This window comes from Triturus cristatus, chromosome 3_1, assembly GCF_964204655.1.
Source record: "Triturus cristatus chromosome 3_1, aTriCri1.1, whole genome shotgun sequence".
NCBI classification, from domain to species: Eukaryota; Metazoa; Chordata; class Amphibia; order Caudata; family Salamandridae; genus Triturus; species Triturus cristatus.
In genome coordinates this window covers 1,155,348,877-1,155,371,520 of record NC_140583.1, presented here as the reverse complement: position 1 = coordinate 1,155,371,520, position 22,644 = coordinate 1,155,348,877, and the positions used below count along the sequence as shown (strand labels likewise).

Below are 22,644 nucleotides of genomic sequence, written 5' to 3'. Positions count from 1 at the left end.
TGTCTATGTATTCATGCCAGTCAGGTTCCTGCAACTTCCTTGTGAGGCCGGCTATATTCCAGCTTACCATCTTCACGGCATTTAAAGTAGTATAAGTGGAGGGGTTACAGTCTACTACAGATTGGGTTGACTGGATATGGCACGATGATGTCTCAGTGATGTTATCCACATTGCCCGCTTCCTCTACAGTTAAGCCTGATCCTTCCACAGAATAAGATTTTTCACAATGTGTATCATTCTCAGATACGGGAGGAAATACAGTTGGAATTTGTTGTGCCAAGACTATAGAAGGTTTCACCCTTATTAATAGGTTATCAGTCCACTCTTGAATCAGTCAGTCTGGGTCTGCTAAATTCGAGAACCCCCCTGAGGTATGATGTGCTGTGTCCCTGCCAACTAGACAAGTTCTATTCTGTCTGATACCAATGCTGGAATTAAAAAGAGAATGGGATCTCAGATTCATAGTTATTAAATTGTCTGCGATATTTTTATTGTGGAAGATTAGCTTAATATCATCCAGGTCACCCATATCTTGTTGGATCCTTTCAGCATTTTTTAAGTCAGATCTTATTATGGATAGACACTGCCTTTCCTTTCTGATCCAGTGGACTACTTTATTTAGTAGGGAATCCTTGTCTTCCCTTTTGCCCGCCTTCAGTCTTGGGACATTTGTAAGGAATAAACAACATTGCTCTGGGTCCTCCCTTGTTACAGGATAGTTGGCCTGGTCTAAATATCGATTATACACTGGCTCATTGTCCATAGACCCTCTCCAGGAGGTGGAACGTGGAGGTCTGTCTTTATGGTAGATACTCGGGTTTGCCGGAGTATGTCTGGCCTGGTGTTGGGGAATAAGATTTTTGATGTTATTGTGCTGTGCTCTATCTTCGTTGGTCTGGGAAGATGTGTGTGTACTTGGATTTTCACAATGCGTAAATTTCTGGTGCTTAAGGTAACTATTGGGTGCTCGAGGCAGTGATTTTATCATTTGGCTACCCCTGGTCGTACCTACTAGTTTAATTTCGGGAGCAGCAGTTTCTCCCATGTTTGGGAATAAGGCCCCTTTGTAATTCGGTAAATAGGACGTTAAGGTCTCAAGCATTTTTTTAATTGACCTGACCTCCTCTTGGAGAACATCCAGTTTGGTGTTTAGGGTAGTCACTAAGCTGTGAGTATCAAATGTTACTGGATTGGTTGGTAGCTGTACCCGAGAATGAGCCCCCGTCACATCTAGATGTTTAGAAGTTATTTCGTCACTACTTCTCGCGGAGATCCAAGTGTCCGGCACTAAGTTATCGCACAGAGGTGCAAATCTATTAGAGCACTCAACTGTGGTCACCTCTCTACATTTGGGACTGTCTGACTGCCTAGCCACTACCTCCGTGGTATCAGAAGTTTCTGTGCCGGAGGGAGGCTTTGTGGTAGGCCCCCTTCTTTGCATTGGGGATAGGGGAATTAAGGATTGAGATTGTGTCTGTATTTGTGGAGGTGAATGGGGTTCGTGTACTATGACGATGGATTCTGGGGGCTTTACCCTTGGCACCTTCTCTCTTTTGCCGTAGTAAGATGAGATTTTATTACCCTTATTGTTAACCCCCTTGTCACTAGACAACATAGTCTCCACTTCTTCTATTAAATTATCGATCTCAGCCAATGTACAATTATTTACAACTGTTTTTACTTGTTTTTGCGTTTTGGCTAATTTCTTCTTCCCAGTCATGGGTTCAGTGGCTTTCCGCTTTCCCATCACAGCCCCGTCGATAGAGCAACACTGTTTGCCCCACAGCCAAAATAACTCTTTAACCAATTTCCAAAGAATGAATAAAACCAAAGAGTGTGGAGAAAAACTAGACTATCAGTATGTCTTATATAGCAGTATAGGAAGAAAGTCCCGGTCAGGTATTGGGGGTCCAGTCAGTTTATCAGGGCTCAAGATTGCGCACACCCCCTGCAAAATAGTAGCTATCTTGAGTTTGCAGTTCAGGACACTACAACCATTATAGTCATAGACGATGGCATACATGAACACATGGAAATTGCACAATTCTGCGTTTGGTTTAACACAGGGTCTTACTTGGGAGGTAAGGGGGGTGGCCCAGTCCAGTCTTGTCCGGTCTTCGACGGGCAAGGATGGGCCCGCCCTTGGCCCGGGCTTCGCCCGGGCGCTGCCCGCGCGCGTCCCACGCTGCGGGAGGCGTGCAGCGTTGATGTAGGCAGGTGACGCCTGCCACTGACGTCACCTGCGAGCGCCGGTCGGGTGAGCCTGGGAACTGTAGTTGTTGTAAGTGAAGCCGTTCCCCTCACGGCGGACCTGGAGATTATCCGGTAAGTGTCCCCTGCTTGTGATCCCTTCTGGGAATGGCTGCAGGTCTCTCGTTACCCTTGCATCACAGGAAAGGCAATTGAGTTCAGGCCCCTTCCAAGAACGCGTCCCGCGCTGCGGGAGGCGTGCAGCGTTGATGTAGGCAGGTGACGCCTGCCACTGACGTCACCTGCGAGCGCCGGTCGGGTGAGCCTGGGAACTGTAGTTGTTGTAAGTGAAGCCCTTCCCCTCACGGCGGACCTGGAGATTATCCGGTAAGTGTCCCCTGCTTGTGATCCCTTCTGGGAATGGCTGCAGGTCTCTCGTTACCCTTGCATCACAGGAAAGGCAATTGAGTTCAGGCCCCTTCCAAGAACGCATCCCCGCGTAGGTATTTCTCAAAATTGGATTTGAACAGTTCCTAGCATCAGATCAAGCTGCATGATGATTCTAAGGCAGTGGTCTTCAAACATTTTCATGCTGCGCCTTTCCCAGTGTGGGAAAAAAAAAAGATGATCAGGCCTCCCCTTAGAATGTTTCACAATTCTATTAAAATTGGCAATGTTTAAATATGTCTAGAATTACTTAAAACATTGCAGTTAAGTTTTGTTACCGTTTTAAAAATGTAATTAAATATAATATTGCTAAATACACTATTCTGGTCAGGCAGGCCTTATCAATGTGCAAAGGTATCCACAGTGTGATTACTAGAAATGGAGGTAGGGGCTTGAAGCATATTTGGAGTCACTTCCCTTTTGACACATACTCCCAGCTAGGATATGAAAGAGAAAAGGTGTTAGTGATGGGCCATTACAGAGCAGCTTACTATCCCTCATTTTTTCCACTTAAAACAATTACTGTTATGAGCATAATGCTTTCTTTTGCCAGAGCCTGGCATTCCCCCTGGAATCACTTGAGGCCCCCCTATGGGGTCCCGCACCCTAGTTTGAAGACCCCTGTTCTAAGGCTTAGGCAGCTTTTATTAATACTGAAGGCACATTTCAGTTCACTCGCATGCGGTTTGCTTTGGCATGGACGATGAGGGTCTTTTAGCGTATGATGGCAAAGATTTTTGAGTGAGTGAAGGACGTCATTTATATTCAGAACAACATCTATGCTCAGATTAGTGTTGAAGAAACTGGAGGAGTTTGGTCTTACCTTGACTAAAGATAAATGTGTGTTCTTGTGTGAGCAAGTGGAATATTTAGGATATGCCATATCCAATGGCGGGGTGAGGCCTATGAGATCTCTGTTGGAACCATAAAGGGAGCACCTGTAACCATTGAGAAAGATCAGCTCTGGTCCTTTTTAGGGCTACTTGACTACTATAGCAAATTTGTAGACATTTTTGCGGACAGGCCAGACGTTTTGAGGAGACTGCTGCGGAGAGGTGAGAAATTTGTGTGGGGATGTGAACAACAGAAGTGTTTTGACAGCTTTAAGACTGCTATATGTGATGCAGGGATTTTGTTGCTTTTTGAGAACAGGTTGAAATATATACTCACTGTTGATGCCAGTGCCACTGGTTTGGGTGTAGTACCTTGCAGATTCATGGTAGGAAGGAAAGTTGGCTTTTGCCTAATGCACTCTGACTCAAGCCGAGAAGAATTAATCGGTGATAGAGCGTGAGGCGTTTAGCTGCTGCATGAGGCAGAATATTTTAGGGTGTATGTGTGGGGGCCATCTTTCATTATGCGAATTTATCACAAACCTTTGATCAAGTTTTGAAAATGGGAGGCGAGGGCAGGAATATTCTTACACTGTGGAATTTGTGCAAGGGTGGAGGAATGTCCAAGCGGACTGTTTGTCAAATCTCGCTTTGCCATGGGAGACTGTGGATTGTGAGTTTGTCTTTAATTTTCAGGTGGAAGGAGGGGTGGCCTCTGTGTAAGATGTGGTGGTGAGTGGTTTTGGTGCGTTCACCATGGCTCAGTGGGAGGACGAGTTGAAAGAGGTGTTTTCTTTGATGTGTGGTGGAGCTACAAGGAAGTGTACCTTATCTCTGTCTGTGTGGCCTTATATTATGGTACTGGAGGAGTTGTCGGTGTGTGGTTCTAGTGTCATCATGAAGGGGGATCGCTTTATTCCTCCTGTTGGGTTGAGGCACAAGTTATTTGACCTGAGGGGCATTCGGGACAAGGCTTGACTAGCAGGAGGCTCAAGAATGAGTTTTGGTGGCCAAGTATTGATCAGGTGAAAAGGTGGGTGGAGTGCTGTGGCAGTTGCAAGGAGAGGAAGAAGAAGTTGAAGGTGGGGTGGGGTGGAAAAGTGTGCAGGGGCATATTTATGACTCTGGTAAACTGTGGCATACAGTGTGCTTGGACCTCATTGGTCCAATGGGGGAGTTGTTAGGGATGATGAGATTTGCTGCCATTGTGGTCAACGTTTATTCTACTTTTTTTGTTACATTTTTGAAGGACATTACTACAAGGAGCACCATTTCAATGCTGAAGGAGATTTTTCAGGAAGAAGGTGTCCCACTTGTGTTGGTTACTGGAAATCGCACTCTGTTAATTTTGCATGAGATGACAATGTTTCTTAAACTGTGTGGTATCAGACATTCTCACACCTCACAATATAACCCCCACAAGAACGATTCAGCGGAGAAGGTCAACAGGTTGGTTAAGGGTACCATACAATTGGCCATTGCCAATCAAAAGGATGTGGGGACCATGGGGAGTAATATGGTGCAGGTGTTTGGGACCACTGCACATAGTCATAGTGTAACACAAACAAAGGATTTCTGATCAGGATATGCGTGGACCTTTACAGGGCCAAAACAGTTCCCTCCTGGTTGAGAGGGTGGGTTCATAATGATGGTCAGGTACAACCTGAGAGGGTGATATGCTGCAGATTTGGTGTAGGTGATTGGTTCAAGGTTCGGTCAGGATGGACAGTGAAGGGTCTTTATAAATGTAAAGGTACTATGCGGATTGTTAAAATCGGAAGGTTCTCTGTGACTTTGGAAAACTGAGAAAAATTGAATTGTAGGAATGCTGTCCTGTATAAAAAGAGGACAATGCATGAGGAAAGAGGAAGAGGAACGCTCAGGTGCTATATTTATGAATGACCATGAGGTGACTGGTGAAACCTGTGATGTGGAGGTTGGTCCTGTTGTGAAAAGTATAGGAGGTTCTGGTGGTCGTGTGAGAGAGGGTACTGGGGATGCTAGGCAGAGTAACAGGTCTCCGAGACCACCCACAGATCTGAAAGACTATGAGGTGTGATCTGTGTGGTTGCTGTGGGTTTTATTGGTGCTTGGATTTTATTTCTTTTCGTTCTATTATTTATGTCATTGCTTGTTCTTTTAGGAATGGGGATGTGTTATGATGTCAGTTCATTCCATGTTAAATTGTAAGGCGCACAGCATTCCAAGTATGTCAGTTGCTCCTGTCATCTTGTGAGGGCTGACGTCAGGCTGTTGTTCCGAATAAACTTTATCTATTCAACAAATCTGGAAGGTGATGGAGTGTCTTTTCATCGCATCATATAGCCAACAGCCTGAGTCAGCGTCCTCTTGGAAACCACAAGTGGTGCCTCCACTTGGATGGTTCAGAACATCTTTGCCCCATGAGGCAACTCTTAGGTGGATCTGTTCTCCACTTACATAAATGTCCAATGCCTACTGTTCTATTCCCTCCACTTTCAGTTGCAGGGAATGCTCTTTCTAGTGGATACGGTATCTAAACACAGATTCCCCAGCTTGAAAATTCCTCCAGTTAACAGATGGAACCTGGAAAACTCAAATCAGTGCTCCTGCACGTCGGTCGGTGGTGCCATGAAACTTCGCATCAACGCGGGGTTGTTAAGGAAGTGACGAGCTGTATATCAGAGTCTCCCATGCACTCTGATTTCAGTTTCTTTCATTAACTCTTTCGCGTCTTCAGACATTGAGAGCATCAGCAAATTGAACAAATCAGCGTGCAGATTCCAAGAGTGGGATCTTTTTAGATGAAAGATACCATTCAACAGAACAGGGATTTATGAGGGAGATGTGAAATATGTGGGTAGATAGAGTATCCACCAGAAACAGTGTAGGAAATCTGTCTTTTCTACATGGTCACCTTGGATTTGTCATCTTTTGCTGGATCCTATATTTTTGCTGGCTTTTGAACTCTGCACACTTTGCCCCTGCTAACACAGGTAAAGTGCCGGTGTTCTTCATTTCAACATGATGAAATTGAAATACTCCTAATTGGTATATTTAACTTGCCTTTAGGTCCCCAATATATGGTACCAACTATACCCAGGGGCCAGTGGAATTCAGCACCTATTGTGCCATCCACAACTGCATCCAAAAAAAAAGTTTCCTTTAGAATGTACTTCAGGACTAATGATATTCGCTCTGTGTATCAATATGCACCTAAATCTCACTCGTTCAAGCTCACTTCACTCATGCAAGGGAAATATACCCGTATACCCAAGGCTAACAATGTAAACAGTAATTTTCTTTAAAAAAATACAAATGTATTTATTGGTCAGAAATATCATAAAATTCACGGATCTAATAGTGTATAGACAATCAGCTGTACTGTTTCATCAAATAACACAAGAAATTGATTCACAGAGGTATACAAATAATGAACCCCTCAAGCTAGTACATATTCACATTAAAAACATATTACAAATTAAAAATTAAAAAGAGAGTACATACAACAGACAAGAAAATATGTCATAGAATAGCCCACATCTGTGATCTCTTAATATTAGGGCTGAAACCCGGTACTGTAGTGTTGATAAGTACTCAGTGGTCCCAGTCTCTTCACGGATTATGTTCCTATTACAAAGCGTCGCCGTGTTTCGATGGAGACCTTATAATACCATCTGTATCAAGACTGAAATTTTTACTCTCACAAACAGGTTTTAACTGAACCATTAAAACACCTCATATTAATTGTAGGAGGGTACAAGGACCTCTAGAACATAAAGTTGCAGTGGCAGTCTAGGGCATATACCTCGGTCCTCAGTACTAGTGTCCAGGTTAGAAATGTGGACTATATCTTCATAATACCCTGTACAGACCCAGAATTTAGATGATTGACGTGAGACTCGCTTAAATCTTAGGCGTAGTTGACACCAGTCTAATAAGTGCAGCAATTCTTCCTATTAGGAACTTCCGTGATTAGGTTGAACGCGTTAATTTCCGGTTGCAACCTCAATGGTCCCTTTTATAATTAGGGTTTCTCGGTGTGCAGGAGCGTCACGTTGTCAATCCGGTATCGTCCATGCATAGAAAACCATCAACTACTGCGACAGTGTAAAACATGGCTTCAGCTACCAGTGTACCATGACTGTAGAAGTCTAAAAACTGCACTTCAACCTGCCAAAATAAACTATTTTGACAGGTTAAAATCTTCCTTTTAAATATTAATGTTAACCATATGTAGGCCTTGTAGTTCACAAAGCATGGTTCATCGTATTCAAAAGTAGGACATCTAGAAATGTAGTATTGACATGTCCTTACTGTGACAAGCCCCTAAAACTATTTTTCACTGTAGCGGGTCTAGCTGTCCTGTGTAGAAAACGAGCACAGATTAAAATCCCAATACTGGATCTCTGGAATGGGACTAGCTAGAAAAATAATAAAACAACTATTTTTAAAATGTATTAAAATTTTAATGTAATAGTAAAGTTAGATTTGTAATAAATATTAGGAAAACTGAACTTTTAGAAAGCTACTTTAACCCTGTCTGAAGTTCCCGGAAGATAAATTTGCATTTGCATTTGCTCTGCAACTTCTCCTAATCAGTATTTAGCATTTGAATTGGTGTGAAATGCCTCCGAGGAGCAAACAATAGGCTAGCCTCAATAGGCAAAGATGACTCCTCTGGATCTCACAGAATATACAGGGTGGGAACTGTTAGCATCCGTTTTGACATTACAGTGTCAACTCCTGCTTGATAGACCTACTCAATTTACATAGAACACCGGGGAAGCACTTGAAAGGAAGGGAAACAGGAAGCTAAGACACTTCTTGTGTGTCTACTGTCCGGTTGCTGGAAAACCTTTCTTATGCTCTATCAGACTTCTGAAGTTGAAGTTTGAAATGTCTGGTTCAAACTGGATTTTAGTGTCAAAAGATGGGAAGGCACTAGGATGTCCACCGTACACTCCCCATACACACCCCCATCCGTCAGAGCCTATGTTTAGTGAGGCCAAAGACTTTCATCAACTTGAAAATGCCCAAAGTGGATAGGGCTAGCCCCAAGTATTTTTACCTCACTGGATAGGGCGTGCCCAGGAGTCCTTCCACCCACTTGCTCATGCCAGGCATAGATGTGGATTCTCCAGGCAACCAATTCAGAACACTCCTAAGCCTGAGGAAGAACAGAAGATGACTGGACCTGTTAACTATTACCAGAGAGGAGCCCTGGAGGATTGGACCTTTTGCCCTCTACTTGTAGACAACCTGTGAGTCTCTAAGTTCCCTCCTGAGGGCTTTTGAAGAGTACTTCTGCGGTGGATAAGGACTCAAAAGCGCTAAAAAGGTAAAATCTTTGACCAGGACAAAAGTGGTTGGCGTAGCAGACCCGCAATCCATTGCTAACAGCTTCAAACTAAGCCACGGTCCTGGCCTACTGCAACCATTAACTATCATTGGCGCTTTATGCTTCTAGGCACTATTCCTACTTACCACTTTAAAAATTCATGTTTCCAGTTCCCCTTATTGGATTTTTGTCATTTTGTTTATTAATTTAAAAAAAATTGTAATTTGGCTTGGGATTTTTATAGTTCTGCATTTTTGACCTTATTACTCTCTTGGTACTGCATAAATACCTTACATATTGTCCGAAGTTAAACCGGTCTGTTCTTTGCCATAACTAGCAGGGGGCTGAGCTCAAGCTAATTTATTGACTTAAAGAGTTCATCCTGACAAGGGTTGTGATTATTCCTTGAGGTGGGTAATCAGAAACCCCAATCAAGGTTATGGCCAGAAAGGTTAAAGATTAAGATGACTGCTACCCCTGATGGCCAGGTCATTGCCTGTTGGGCCCACGGCCCCAAAAGAACTAAAAGGCCTGTAATGCAGGTGAGCTGAAAGGGCCAATAAGCATGCTTAGCTCAGCTCTCCTTAAAACCTCCTGGGGCTGAATCCATCTTCTCACCAAAAATCTGTAAGCCATCGAAAGGCATTTCCATCAAGGACACCTGGATGTCTCTGGAGAAGCCAGTGGACCTCAAATCTGCAAGGTGTTGAAGCACCACGCTGTTTACCATAGACCTACCTAGACAATCTGAGGTGTTCAGGCCCAAAAGGTTTATTAATTTGGCCACATCCAGACTATCCTTAATGCTTTGGGCTAAGAAAGCCCATACGTCTTCTAGGACCGCAGGGAAGATCTCACCCACCATGCCCCTCAAAGCATGGGTGTATCGACCTTGCAAACAGCTTGCATTCACCGACCTCAAGGCAAGGCTGGCTAAGCAGAACATATGTTTGGCAAATGTAGCCATTCGTTTTAACTACGTCAGGGGGGCATGGGGGAAAGGTGTTATTGTTCACTTTGCTGGTGGATGCCTGTACCACCAGACGTTTAGCAGCTAAATGCTGTTTTAAGAAGTCTGGGTCTCCTGGAACAGGTGAATGGGGGCAGGCGACAGGTTTGTTAACTCAGGGACCAGAATATTGTTTTGCAAAAGTGTCCAGCAGATTGTCAGTCAGAGCTTAATTGAAGCGCAAAAGAGGTTTGGTCTGTGCCTGGCCAGGCTGTAGGATCTCTGTCGACACATTTGTTTTCTCATACATATTGGGAAGGAGGGGGTGGGGGGGTGTCAAGGACCTCAGCAGTTTTTCAAATAACTGTAGCAACTAACAATTGTTGTTGGCCAATGGGGAAAATAGCCCAGTACCAGGTGAGGTGCCCAGCCCACTGCCATCCTTGAGGTCCATGTGCCAATTGAATTTATCATAGGGTGAGGTAAACTCTTCCCCATCGCCATTACGGTCATCTTCAAAAGGCTGGCTCTGGTCAGAATCCAAGCCAATACGTTGGTGCAATGTTTGTGATTGACTGAGCTCAGTGGGATCAAATCCGAGTCAGATGGATTCTGTTGAGACTGTAGCACATCATGGCCTCAGTCGAGTTTATAAGCAAACGACACACTGATGATGGACGGAATGCAGAGCAAATCAAACATTCTCCCCCAGTCAATAGATCTGGGTTAAATCCATAGTTCTTTTGCTCACCATGCCACCCCAGTTTAGACCTAGCCATATGCAAATCTGTCTTGACCCTGTGCCTCATGATGTGGGTCCCATGCTCTGCATGCCACTGGAGTCAAGCTATCCTGACTGATGAGGGGTGAAACCCCAAAACCGGTCCTAGGATGCTTGTTTACAGTCCAGGGAGGACCTGGCCTGGCAGTTTGGGCTGGACTGTTCCCATTGGGTGTAGGGTCAAGACTGATTTGCATATGACTGGGTTCAAACTGGAAGGGCATGGGGAGCAAAAAACGATATATATAGGCCCAGATCTCTGTACTGGGGTGAATGTATGACATTGTTCTGCATTCTGTCCATCAATTGTTCTTTTTGCCTCAGTCGAGTTTATGCCAGTTCAGATATGGACACCACGATGGGTTGCTGGCCTTCCTCCAGCGTCACCGGTGTCAGTCGAGGAACCAGTGCTGATTTCGACACCGGTCAAAAAGCTGGTATACAACCTGAAAGCGGGGCCCAGACGGTACCGAGGACTAACCTGCTGGCAATAACCCAACTGGGTGTCCCTGCAGATCCTTGGGGCTTGAAGGTGCACTAGAGGAAGCCGGAAGCATACCAAAGATGCACAGCATGGCCCCTCTACAGCCCTCGAGCTGCTGGGACATCAGCAATGGGCCTGGGAATTCTGGATGCATTGGATCAGGATGGAATCGGCTCTGATGGGGATTGGTGCGAGACGTGAAGGTTAGTGATGTCCCCGCGACTTCTCTTGAGAGTGGTGGGAAGAGGCAGAGTCATGTTAGACTTCTTATTTTTCTTCTTTGACTTAACTGAAGACACTGACTGCAAGGAAGATCTGGCATAGGAACTTCTTCAGGAGCAGGTACTCGCTTTCAACTTTGATCTGGAGCGACTTCGGCCGTGGCCTTTATACAATTATACAGAACTGTCCATCCCTACAAAGTACCAAAGACCTACACAAACCCAGTCTGCAATTGTGCAGTGAGCCACCCAGCCACTATGAGGAACACAACCCATGTCACATACACCTTGCGGCCAAGGTCATAAATAAAGGGAGCCAACACTGATTGTGGGCTTTGCTCCAGCATATGATCATTTTGTGTATGTCGGTTACTTTGCACTCGCCATGGTCTCTGCAGGTCACAATGTGCCGGTCCTTACAGTGGCAAGGAGGATAGGCTCACAGGGCACTGTGGATCATCAACCTGTGCAGCAGCAATGGCACCAACAGCCAGTAAAAAGAGCTGCTCCAGTGCTCCAGCACCTCCTACAAAGCACCATAGGTCTGCCTTCAATTTGAAACAGCAACAGTAGAAACGTTTGGGCAGAGAAAGAAACGAAAGGAATTTAATAGCATAAAAAAGGGGACCGTTTCAAGAGAAAAGAAAAAAGAGGATTCCAAAAAAAAAATAGGGAAAAGAGAAGTAGTGCGCGACAGAGCACCCACAAAACACAAGGGGAAAGAGGCGAGCGTAAATGAGCGCAAAAGATGATAACTATGGAGGATGACCAAAAAAGAAGGGAAACGGACTCAAAAAAAACAGATGATGGAGCCTCAGCAACAAAAACCACATAGGATCCCAGCCATAGATGATAACATTCGTCAATGGCTACTCTGTCACTTTTCCGTGAATTGAGAGACCCAGCCACTGCAACATTCAGCTGGAAAGCATGGCTCGGAAGATTAAACAATTACTTCCGAGTCACCTGTGAGACTGGTGGCACTGCTGCCTAACTTTGCAGGAGAGTAACTTTGCCCAACACCGGAGGTGAACATGATTATGATTAAGGCTCAATGTTTTCCATTTTTACGGATTTTTACAGATAAAGGCAGACAGAAAACAATGTGTTTTCTGCCTGCATTTATTTTTAAAAGTGGATCAAGACAGAAAATTGGGTTGCTTTTTAAGTGACTCTCTGCACTGTCTTTTATGAATTATAGCCCAACAGCTGAGCAAATGGACATCATGGGAAATTTTAAAAAAACAGGATGAAATTGCTTTAAATAACGGCCGTGGCAATAAACATTTGTCGTATAATGCTAGTATTTTCCAGTGGATATATGGTTATGTAATATTTGGCAGCTTAAATAGTTAAAACACAAGAGACATTAAAGTATGAGTGCGCGTCGATCAGTTAAATAGATATGGAAATGTGCAGTTTTACAACTTCATTTATACGCAAAACAGAAAATAAATATGGATAAATACAGATGGAAATGTTTTAAAAATAAATACCATAAAACCGGGAGCCCTAATTATGATGCAGGCATAGAAGCCCTCAAAACCTACTTCAACCCTTAATTAAACCCCAACTATGGGAAGTTCAAACTTCAAAAAAGCAATGTGATTAACTGACCTTTTCAATAAAGCTTCCCAAACTAGCCAGTACATGCACTCAAGACAACCCACCAAAGGAGATCCGAGCACAGATAATTCAAGAGAGCACATCCTCATTGTTAAGAAGAGAACCAAATATGAAGCCGGTTGCCATGCTCATATTAGTCAGAGCCCACAGGTTCTCAAACAGATGAGTAGAGCAAATAGAAACAGCCCTAACGAAAGTGTTTATTTTATCAGGGCCCAGACAAAGCACCACGAATACAAGAAGAGAAAAGCCCACCACCAACATATGCAGGAAGTCAGGGCCGGCTCTGGCTTACGAGGGTCACCGTGTTTGCAAGTTTATTATTATTTTAAAGCACCTGCTGCTGCGTTCATTTCCTCCAGCAATTTCCGAGCAACAAAAAATGTCAGGATGAATCCTGTGATTAATGTTCTTCCTCAACAGAGATCGGAGTTTTGTTTAATTAGGGTTTTGACTCATTATAAAGTAGTGAAAAGGGTTAATATGCCTGTTGCAGAAAACAAACACCAAGAAGATTTCCAAGTGCATAGAATGTAAATAGGTTAGTAGGTTACTGCTTTTAAAAGAAACAACATTTTGTTACTAGCATTTTATAAGTTAAAATCCTAATATAGGATTTGCACTTATAAATTGCAAGTAACAAAATGATGTCTCTTTTAACAGCAGTATCCCACTGACCTATTTACATTCTATGCACTTTGTAATTGTACTGAACTATTAACTTTTATCAAAGAACTGTATGCATGCTGCAAAGTATAGATTTGAGCAAAGATTAATGTTGCAAAGGATTAATTTGGGCAGAAATCTATTCTCATTATTAAAGAGAACACCCAACTATGGGGTTCCTTTTTAAACTCAGGGTTTGTGTTTCTCTAGACTATTAAACTACTGCCTACCAGTATTGATGACATGTGACTCCTACACTTTGTAGTCCTCTGTCTAATGTAACATTTCCTAAATTATCCTTCGAGAACCACACCAGGCGAGTGGTGAGAAAATGTTTTGGGGTACTACGAGGACTTCGGAAGACCCTTGATGTATTTCCTGTTACAGCGAGGAAAACTATGGTCCACGCTCTGGTGACGTCACGCGTGGATTATGGGAACACCCTCTATTTGGGAGCAAATTTCAAATGTGTGCAAAGACTCCAACGCATTTAGAATGCAGCAGCTCGTCTTGTTCTAATGTTACCCAGGAGAGCTCCCTCGCTTCCCTTCACTGGCTTCCGGTAAGGGAACAAATTATTTTTAAAGCCCTGTGAGTCAGCCACCCCGTTCTTCAGAGAAAGGGCCCAGCTATCTGCATAACCTACTCGCCCCCTACTCTCCATCCGCCAATTCAGATCAAGTGGGACAGGGCAGGTTAGCATCTCGATTATCAGAAGAGCAAGGATGGGTGGCCGCTCCTTCCGTTTTCTAGCGGCCAAACACTGGAATAAACTCCCTTCGGGGCTCCGGCTGGAATCTTCGGAGACAATTTTCTGGAAAAAAACTAAAGACCTGGCTCTTTCCATCTTTAAGCCCTCACGTCTAATCTCTCCCTCTCTTTCTCTGCACTGCCCAAACATGGTCTAATCTGCCGCAGCGCAGGGACACACTAGCTAGTGTAATGAAGATGCAGGAATCAGGATAAAGGTAGCAATGTCCTTTAATAACTCGAAGAGCAGACCAGCATACAAACAGTCCTCCTCAAGTCTAGTAACTGTCTAACAATACAAAAGATACATTCCGTAATGACCTAACACGTTCTACTAAGAACACTAAGCTGTCATCATACAGAATTAAGAACTAAGAACACACTAAGAATGTAAACACAACAGCTAGTGTAACCATACGCTTTAAAAACTTGTTTATTATTATAAACACTGAGTTACACACGTATGATTGATTGTCTCTGTGTAATGTGTTTGTGATGTAAAGTGCCTTGACACCCTACACTGGTATGAGTGGTGCTATATATGCATCTGAGAGAGAATGGTTATGGAGACTTGGGCACCGTTAAAGGTTGGTAGCGAGTGAATCTGTGGTGGAGGTGGTCATTGGGGGGCGTGTAGTAAAGAAACTCCAAGCAGGTAAGTCTTTAAGTAGTTTACTTATGATACAAGAAGAAAGCACCCTCAGCTTGCGGTCGCTAGGAAACATATGACAGGCTACCTTGTCAACATTCCAAGGCTGCCTTCAAACCAACATTCTAATTGTATACCAAAGGGAAGGGGGGCTGGGGTGGAAGGAACGTACCAAGGGAGGGGAAGAATACAACACATCTTCCTCCCTGAAGGAAAAGAAGAGAAGAGAAGAGAACAGAGGAAAGGAAAAGAGATAAAATGAAGAGAAAGCGAGACAGAAAGAGAAAGAAGGAAGAAAAGGATAAAAGAAAGAGAGGGAAGGAGTGGAGTGGAGGAGAACTGTCAAACAGCAGGGTGAAGTGGAGGAGAGGATAGAGAAAAAAACAGATAAAGAAAAAGAAGAAATGTGGAAAAAGTGAAATATGACAACATTGACTTTGGCACAAAGAGCTAAAAAAGAAAAACCTTAAGAAACATCGAGTTAATGCTCAGACCATTCTGTACTCATCATGCCAAGCAGGAGGGTTTCTGAGTCTGGATCCTTTTCTTATTTGAACCTCATCAGGCCTGGCGCACTGGGCAAGGGGCATTCTGTTCTCCCAGTGTCCCCCTACTTTGGGTCTTATGGCAACACGGTCCATGCTCCATTTTCTCCCATCTTCCATAATGACCACATTTTTTTTAACCTCTCTTATTTTCTCAGGAGAATAATATTTGTCGCCTTTACCTTTCTGATGAAAACATTTTGACCCGGACTGAGAAACCTGTCCTTCACTCCCCATTTCTTATCATACCATTCCTTGTACTTCTTTTGTCTGGATTCCACCCTCTTCCAAAACTCTTCCCGATTGACCACAACCTTATCTTTATGGCACAGCCAGTTGGAAGACAACTTAGAGCCCGCTTTCCTCCCCCTCAAAAGTTCAAAAGGCGTTATGAGCAGTGGTGAGACTAGGTGTAGTATGGTATGACCAAAGCATATCTCTAATGGCTGACTCAATGGGTTTCCCCGACTTAACAGCCAGTTGAATGCACTCTTTAATCATGCGATTAGCCCTTTCCACTTTACCATTAACCTTAGGACAATACAAAGGAGTGCAAATGTGGGCAATGGACATGTCCTTTAGAAACTCCTTCATTTCCTCCGAAACCAACTGCACTCCGTTATCAGTAATTATTTTGGAGGGGATACCTTCTTTGGAAAACACTTCACTCAAAAACTCAATTAGGGGTTTTGTGTTAATGTAATTTACAAATTTGTATGAAATCCAGTCCGAGTAGTAGTCAATGAGAACTAGGAGGTACCAGTCCTGTCGTCCCCTTGCACGTATGGGACCAGTGATGTCAAAACCCAATTCGTCCCAAGGAGACTTAGGAATGTCAACAGGATTGAGAGGAGAACGCCTGGTACTTCTGGATTTATCGCTCATCTCACAAGCATAACAGTCCCTCACTTTATCTTCCATTAACTGATCCTTGCGGTGAAACCAATATTCAGATCTTAATCTTGCCTTGCGTAGACTCCTCCCTAAATGTCCTTCATGTGCGAGATCAATAATTTGATTTCTCAACCCCTCTGGCGGAACAATTTTCCCTGACTTGAGAAGCAAATTCCCTTCAATTGACAAGTCATGTCTTACATTCCAGTAAGGTTGTATATTTTCATGAAGATCTTTGACCTTATTGGGCCATCCATTTGCTACATGTTTCTTAACTTTGCTGATGATATCATTCTGCTCCATGTAATCGTTCCATTGCTCTTTAGTTACTGCAGGGAGCTTTACCTCTAGAACCCATTCAGTCACAGAAGCTTCCTCTCTTTCTGTTACCATTGGTGCTCTAGATAAAAAGTCAGCAACAGTTGACCTGGAACATGAACCATTTTGAAATTGAATCCTTGAAGACCCATTACCCATTTTGCAATGCGAGGAGTCATGTTTTCAATGTCCTTTTTAGTGAACAATGACAATAAGGGTTTGTGATCAGTACAAACTTCGAAAGGTAGGCCACAAACATAGAAACTGAAGTGTTTTATTGCCCAAAACACAGCTAACGCCTCCTTTTCTACAGTTGAGTAATTTGACTCCGCCTTAGACAGAGATCTAGAAGCAAAAGCCACCACCTTTACTCTGTCATCTGATCTTTGCGATAGGGTGGCTCCTATTCCTCTCCCACTGGCATCCGTGGAAATGATAGTGTCTTTATCAACATCAAAATTACCAATGAATGGGGCGGACATGATACCTTCTTTGATGCTTTCAAAGGCTACCAATTGATCTTTGCCCCAACTGAACGTGGAGTCTTTCTTTACAAGGTCTCGGAGGGGTTGTGCAAGCATGGCAACATTTCTTATGTACTTAGCCATATATTCAGCCAAACCTAAAAAAGACAGAATTTCCTCTTTACTCGTTGGAGTGGGTGCCTTTCTCACAGCTTCAACGAGATCTATCTTAGGCTTAATGCCTTCCTCTGAGATAGTGTGACCTAGGTAATCAACTGATGTAACGCCCAGCTTACATTTGCTTTCTTTAGTGGTGAACCCCACTTCTCTTAGTTTCTTGAGAACGAAACTAGCATTAACATTGTGTTCTTAATCACTTGAACCATAGATCAAAATATCGTCCTGAAAACATAATGTCTTGGGGCAATCTTTAAGAACATGTTGCATTGCTCTTTGAAATACTGAGGCTACAGACGCCAACCCAAAAGGCATCCTCAAAAATTTTAATTTGCCAAAAGGGGTGGTGAATGCTGTCAAAGGTTGTGATTCTGGATGTAACTTAATCTGATAATATGCTGAGGAAAAATTGAGTACAATGAAAAACTTAGCCCCTTGAAGAGTGCTAACCATCTCATGGATCCTCGGCAAAGGATGTCTATCAACTACTATATTGGCATTCAAGGCTCTCAAGTCCACACATAGTCTAATACTCTGTCCCTTGTCCTTGGTTGGGATTACAATGGGTGCCATGTAGAACTATCAATTTCTTGGATGACTCTTTCTTGGATGACTCCTTGGTTGACCAGTTTCTTCAATTCTAATCTGAAGGGTTCTCTCATTAGCAACGGTATGGAATGTGTTTTGTGAGTAACAGGGACGGAACCTTCGTTGAGAACAATTTTATGCATATAATTTTTCGACAAACCCAATTTTTCATTAAAAACTTCAGGAAATTCTCTAGTGAGATTGTCACTAACCCTTGGGAATCAAAGTAATCCCTAATTCTTTCTGATTTTTCCATCCTAAAAGACTCGAGCCCTGTTTGGTAATATAAACCTTCCCCATTGGGTGTCTGTTTTTAAAAGAGATTCTCATTATCACCATGCCTTCTAAGGGAATCAGCTCTCTATTGTATCCTGAAGGATTTATATCAGCATTTTCTAACTTGATGTTATGTTTAGAAAATTTCTCATTGAAAACTCTCTTTTCCACTAGGGTAGAAGTGGAACATGAGTCAGCGTAGACCATGAATTTTTCACCATCAAGACTAATTTCACATGTAGGATACTGAGTTTTCTCCTCCATACTCTCTTCCTCAATTTGAAAGATAAAAGTTTTTCCCCCATCATTCTCTACCTCCTGCTGTTCAATAACATGTACATTGGGACTAAAAGCTTTACAAACTTTCGAAAAATGACCCCACTTATTACATTTTCTACATATTATGTTCCTAGCAGGGCATTTCCAGTTACTTGCCAAGTGATTATGGCTACCACATCTGAAACACTGTACATTTTCCAATTTTTTGCTAGGCACTTCTCTGTTTTTACTACCAACTCTGCAAACAGCTTCCTCACCATTGGACGCCTTAGATTCACTCTTCTCCTTTGACCCCTCAGCAATTTTCATCTCTCTCATACATAGCGCAGTATGTTCCAATCCCTTTGCTATACTAATAGCTTCATTAAGGTCAGGATTCGTAGTCAATAATTCCTCTTGAACCTTCCCATCATTTGTGCACCTGACTAATTGGTCCCTGATAAGGGAGTCTGTCAGCGCACCAAATTCACAAGTTGCAGACATACCTCTCGACACAGCTACAATAAGAGGAAACCTTCTCATCCTTCCTTTGGCATCTTTTGAAGAATTTAGGTCTTTCAAAAACCACTTTAACTCTGAAATGTTCCTCAAAATTTCTTAATTTGTATTCATAAACATCAACACCAGCTTCCTCCTCCAAAGGTTCCTCATCCACTAGTCTCCCGGTTATATCCTCAAAAACTTTTCTTCCCTGAATACCCAAATTGTGCAACAGTATATGTTGTTTCCTTACATTAGAAAAATTACCACCCCCTATGGCTAGAAGGTAAGATTTGAAAATACCTTCCCACCTCCTCCAGGGTATATCTGGCTCACCTAACTCCTTCCAAAAGGGGGGTGGCTGACTCATGCCTGCACCAGCCATTCTTGTCAATTGTATATAAAGTACAGCACTGCACTAAAACCAGTCAACAATGAAGTGCAAACAATATGAACCACAGAGAATAACAAAAAATAAGAGCAATACTAATGATACAAAATTGAAATCAGACCAAGTGAAATGTCACTTGAAAAAAAAACAAAGCAAAAACAAGTATCCCTGAAGGTCTGCTAAAACCCTGAATATTGGATTGCAACAGTCCTCTTTTTATGACTGTGAAAGTTACAAACTATGAAAAACAGACTAGTCAAAGGAGGCAGTACTTCCGTTGAAAAACGCTGAGAGGCAGCAGAAAACGTAGGTTTCACCAAATAAGATTCCTCGTTACAGCGGAGACAAGATAAAAAAAAAACGTGAGTCTTTGTGAGCACACACAAGACGCTCGCTGATAACCTCCGGTGTTTCCACAAACGTTGAAAGATGAAGAAGAAGCGAGCGTCGAGATCTAGGAACTTCCCGCTCCACACATGAACGTATGCCTGGAACGAAGTGACGTCCACTCGCTGTGTGAAGAAACGAGCTTCGTCCGGTGACTTCAAAACACGGATCGCTCCGCCCTTGACTGGAAACACGGAAGAGCAAGGAATCTCCCAAGATACTTCAGCCACTTAAGAACTCCAACCAAGCCGTGAACCGTGCCAGAGGAAGGCGGTCACCAACTAACAGACTACAAAATGTCTCAGCGTGACCAGAGCGAAGCGTGAAACACGGCAGATGAAAAGCAAAGCTGGCAAGAGAACGCCACATTAATGGGCTCTCCCCCGTCAAGTAATTCCTTATATCCAGCAAAGCGTCAGAATAATCTAAAGTACCTGAGGAGCTACAGGAGACACGCCGTCCACCCCCTTAAACTTGTGAAGGCAGGTCACGATCTACAGGAGCACAGAACAACGATGAAGGCAATAGCTGGTTCCACCGGACATCTTCCACAATCTGATAGAGAAACCTCACAACATGAGAGGAGTCCAGTTCAAGTTGTCCGATCACGAAAACCACCAGCAAGGCTCAGCTCCGAAGAAGTTCCAACATGCGACCAGCAAGATGAAAAAGACACAGGGGAGGGTGAAGCGCTGTCCCTGTCACAGCATCCCGTAACTCGTCGCCAAAATTGTAGTAAATAAACTCCAAGCAGGTAAGTCTTAAAGTAGTTTATTTATGATACAAGAAGAAAGCACCCTCAGCTTGCTGTCGCTAGGAAACATATGACAGGCCACCTTGTCAAAATTCCAAGGCTGCCTTCAAACCAACATTCTAAGGGTATTTCAAAGGGAGCGGGAGTGGAAGGAACGTACCAAGGGAGGGGAAGAATACAACAGGGCGCCAACAAACATTGTCGCACTGGGTGCCACCAACTCTAAAGCCAGCCCTGCAGGAAGTGGTGCAAGAAACCTCACCTGCCCCTGAAATATCCCACCTAAGGAAAGTCATGCTCTACGCACAGGAAAATGAATCAATTCGCATGAATCTGAGAAAGTAGAGGACGAGGGTGGGGTCAAACAGTATGAGTGTTCACATTCTCATCATTACGGATCATCTTATTAAGAACCGAGAAACAAGAAGAATCAATTTGCATGTTGATAGCTCGTAGTGATTTTGATGTGGAAGAAGGGGACATCTTCACGTCATACATAAACAATTCGGGGGGGGATGGCTCAACCGATAACCATAGCGATATATACAGATAAGGGACGATGGTCACCACCCTCACTGACTCAGGAGTGTCAGTCAATGTTATGGCCCACAATTCCAAGCACTCAAACCAAGGCACAAGCTGTACAGCACACAAACATGTCATATATGGGGGTAGAAACTTTTCCTCTGACAAGTTTTTGTGACAAAAGTACATCATGGCGACCACCAAGGGGTTGATTTAGATTTTGGATGAATGAGTATTCCGTCGCCACAGCGACAGACTGAACAGTTTTCACTGCCCCTAATGGCCAGGTAATAAACACCCCATCATATTTCCTCCCATTTACCTACAGACTTAAAAAGGGCTGAGGGCCTCGCATCCTAACACAATAAAAGAGAAAACAAGAGGGTGCAAATAAACACAAAGTTGTCCCCTACGTATCTGAAACAAATGTACCTACTTACAAGCCTGTGCCCTCCAAGTTGGCGCCCAGCAGAAGCTCGTCTAAGGGCGGGTGATGTGAGGCGGAGAGTATAGGCAGTGTACGAGAATACTCAACCTCATCACAAGCAGGGGTGTGTGGAGTGTTTCGGGAAGAACCTGAGATGGAGAGTATGGGATGAGGGACGCTAAAGGGCTACCTGCTTGTAGACCGCTTAAACCAAGGCTCACCGTATCTGAATCCTCCCGCATGGTTCTGTTGATGTGCGTTGCTGCGGCTGAGATTACTGTTCAGGGTATGCGTAATAACTTGCGAGAAAGGATGCCTGTTTGAAATCTCATGTAGGTAAGGCCTCTCCCCTGAGTCTACGGATAAACTCTAAATATTTCTACCGCTACAAAAATAAACCATAGGCAGCCGCAGACCTTCAAGCCATGCGCCTATACAACCCCAATAGCGTGCTCAGTAGGGAGACAGAGGTCACCAAGCAGTAAACTCACATCTCTCTCGCTAAGCTATCTCAAGACAGAAACACTAGCCATGAAGACTTGCGCATTAAGAAGCCTCATAAAACGGGCCTGCTCGGACTGGCTGAAAGCCTGCAGTCCATTGGTTGCTGCTGAAAATGTAAAACACGTGAGAAGCTTCGCAAACACACCCTTCTCTTCTCTTATAGGATCACAAAAGACAGGTCTCTGATGTGCGGTTTCGGTTTGTATTCCCTGACGTTTACCTCTGACTATATCATGCGTTGTCCGCCTCAGAAAAGGTAAAAAGTGTGTATTTATGCTGGGAAGTGGTGAGACAAAGGCGACAATTCAATGGGAAATGAACGAACAAGAAAAGGAGACATTGAGACAAAGACGTTAAGGAAAGAAGGGGAAATGCATGCGTAACGAATCCTGAGGTCGCAACCCTGCAAGGAATGGTGAAGGGTCTCCATGCCACACCTAAGCACCGACAGCTGTCACCCACCCTGAAGAGGTACTTCTCTTCTGAACTTTGCATCCACAATATGAGCAGGAGTTACAGGGAAGTAATTCGTGCCACATAAAACACAGTTAACCATATGGTATGAACCTGATCTCCAGTCAAAACATGTATGTGTTGATTTACAAAATGGGAGTTTATAGGGTGACTGTCTGACCCTCACTCGGTCGACGCATCTCTTGGTTCCCCAACTCCTTTAGAATCCAGGGAAACACTGTTTTCCTGTTGGCAGAGCTGTTGCT

General features: G+C 43.6%; 1 protein-coding gene across 6 annotated transcripts in view; it reads right to left on the bottom strand.

The window, feature by feature from the left end:
• Positions 1 to 21,945, bottom strand: part of LOC146861665 (uncharacterized) — a 313,510-nt gene extending 291,565 nt beyond the window's left edge. For 3 of the 6 annotated variants that reach the window (XM_085646017.1, XM_085646018.1, XM_085646019.1), the window contains exon 1: positions 21,643 to 21,864. In XM_085646017.1, coding sequence (XP_085502143.1) covers positions 21,643 to 21,663 — 21 coding nt within the window. In that variant the 5' untranslated portion in view covers positions 21,664 to 21,864. Of the gene's footprint in view, positions 1 to 21,642 lie in introns of all 6 variants that reach the window. The other 3 variants (XM_085646020.1, XM_085646021.1, XM_085646016.1) reach the window with 2 other exon arrangements.
• Between the last annotated feature and the right edge of the window lie 699 nt (positions 21,946 to 22,644).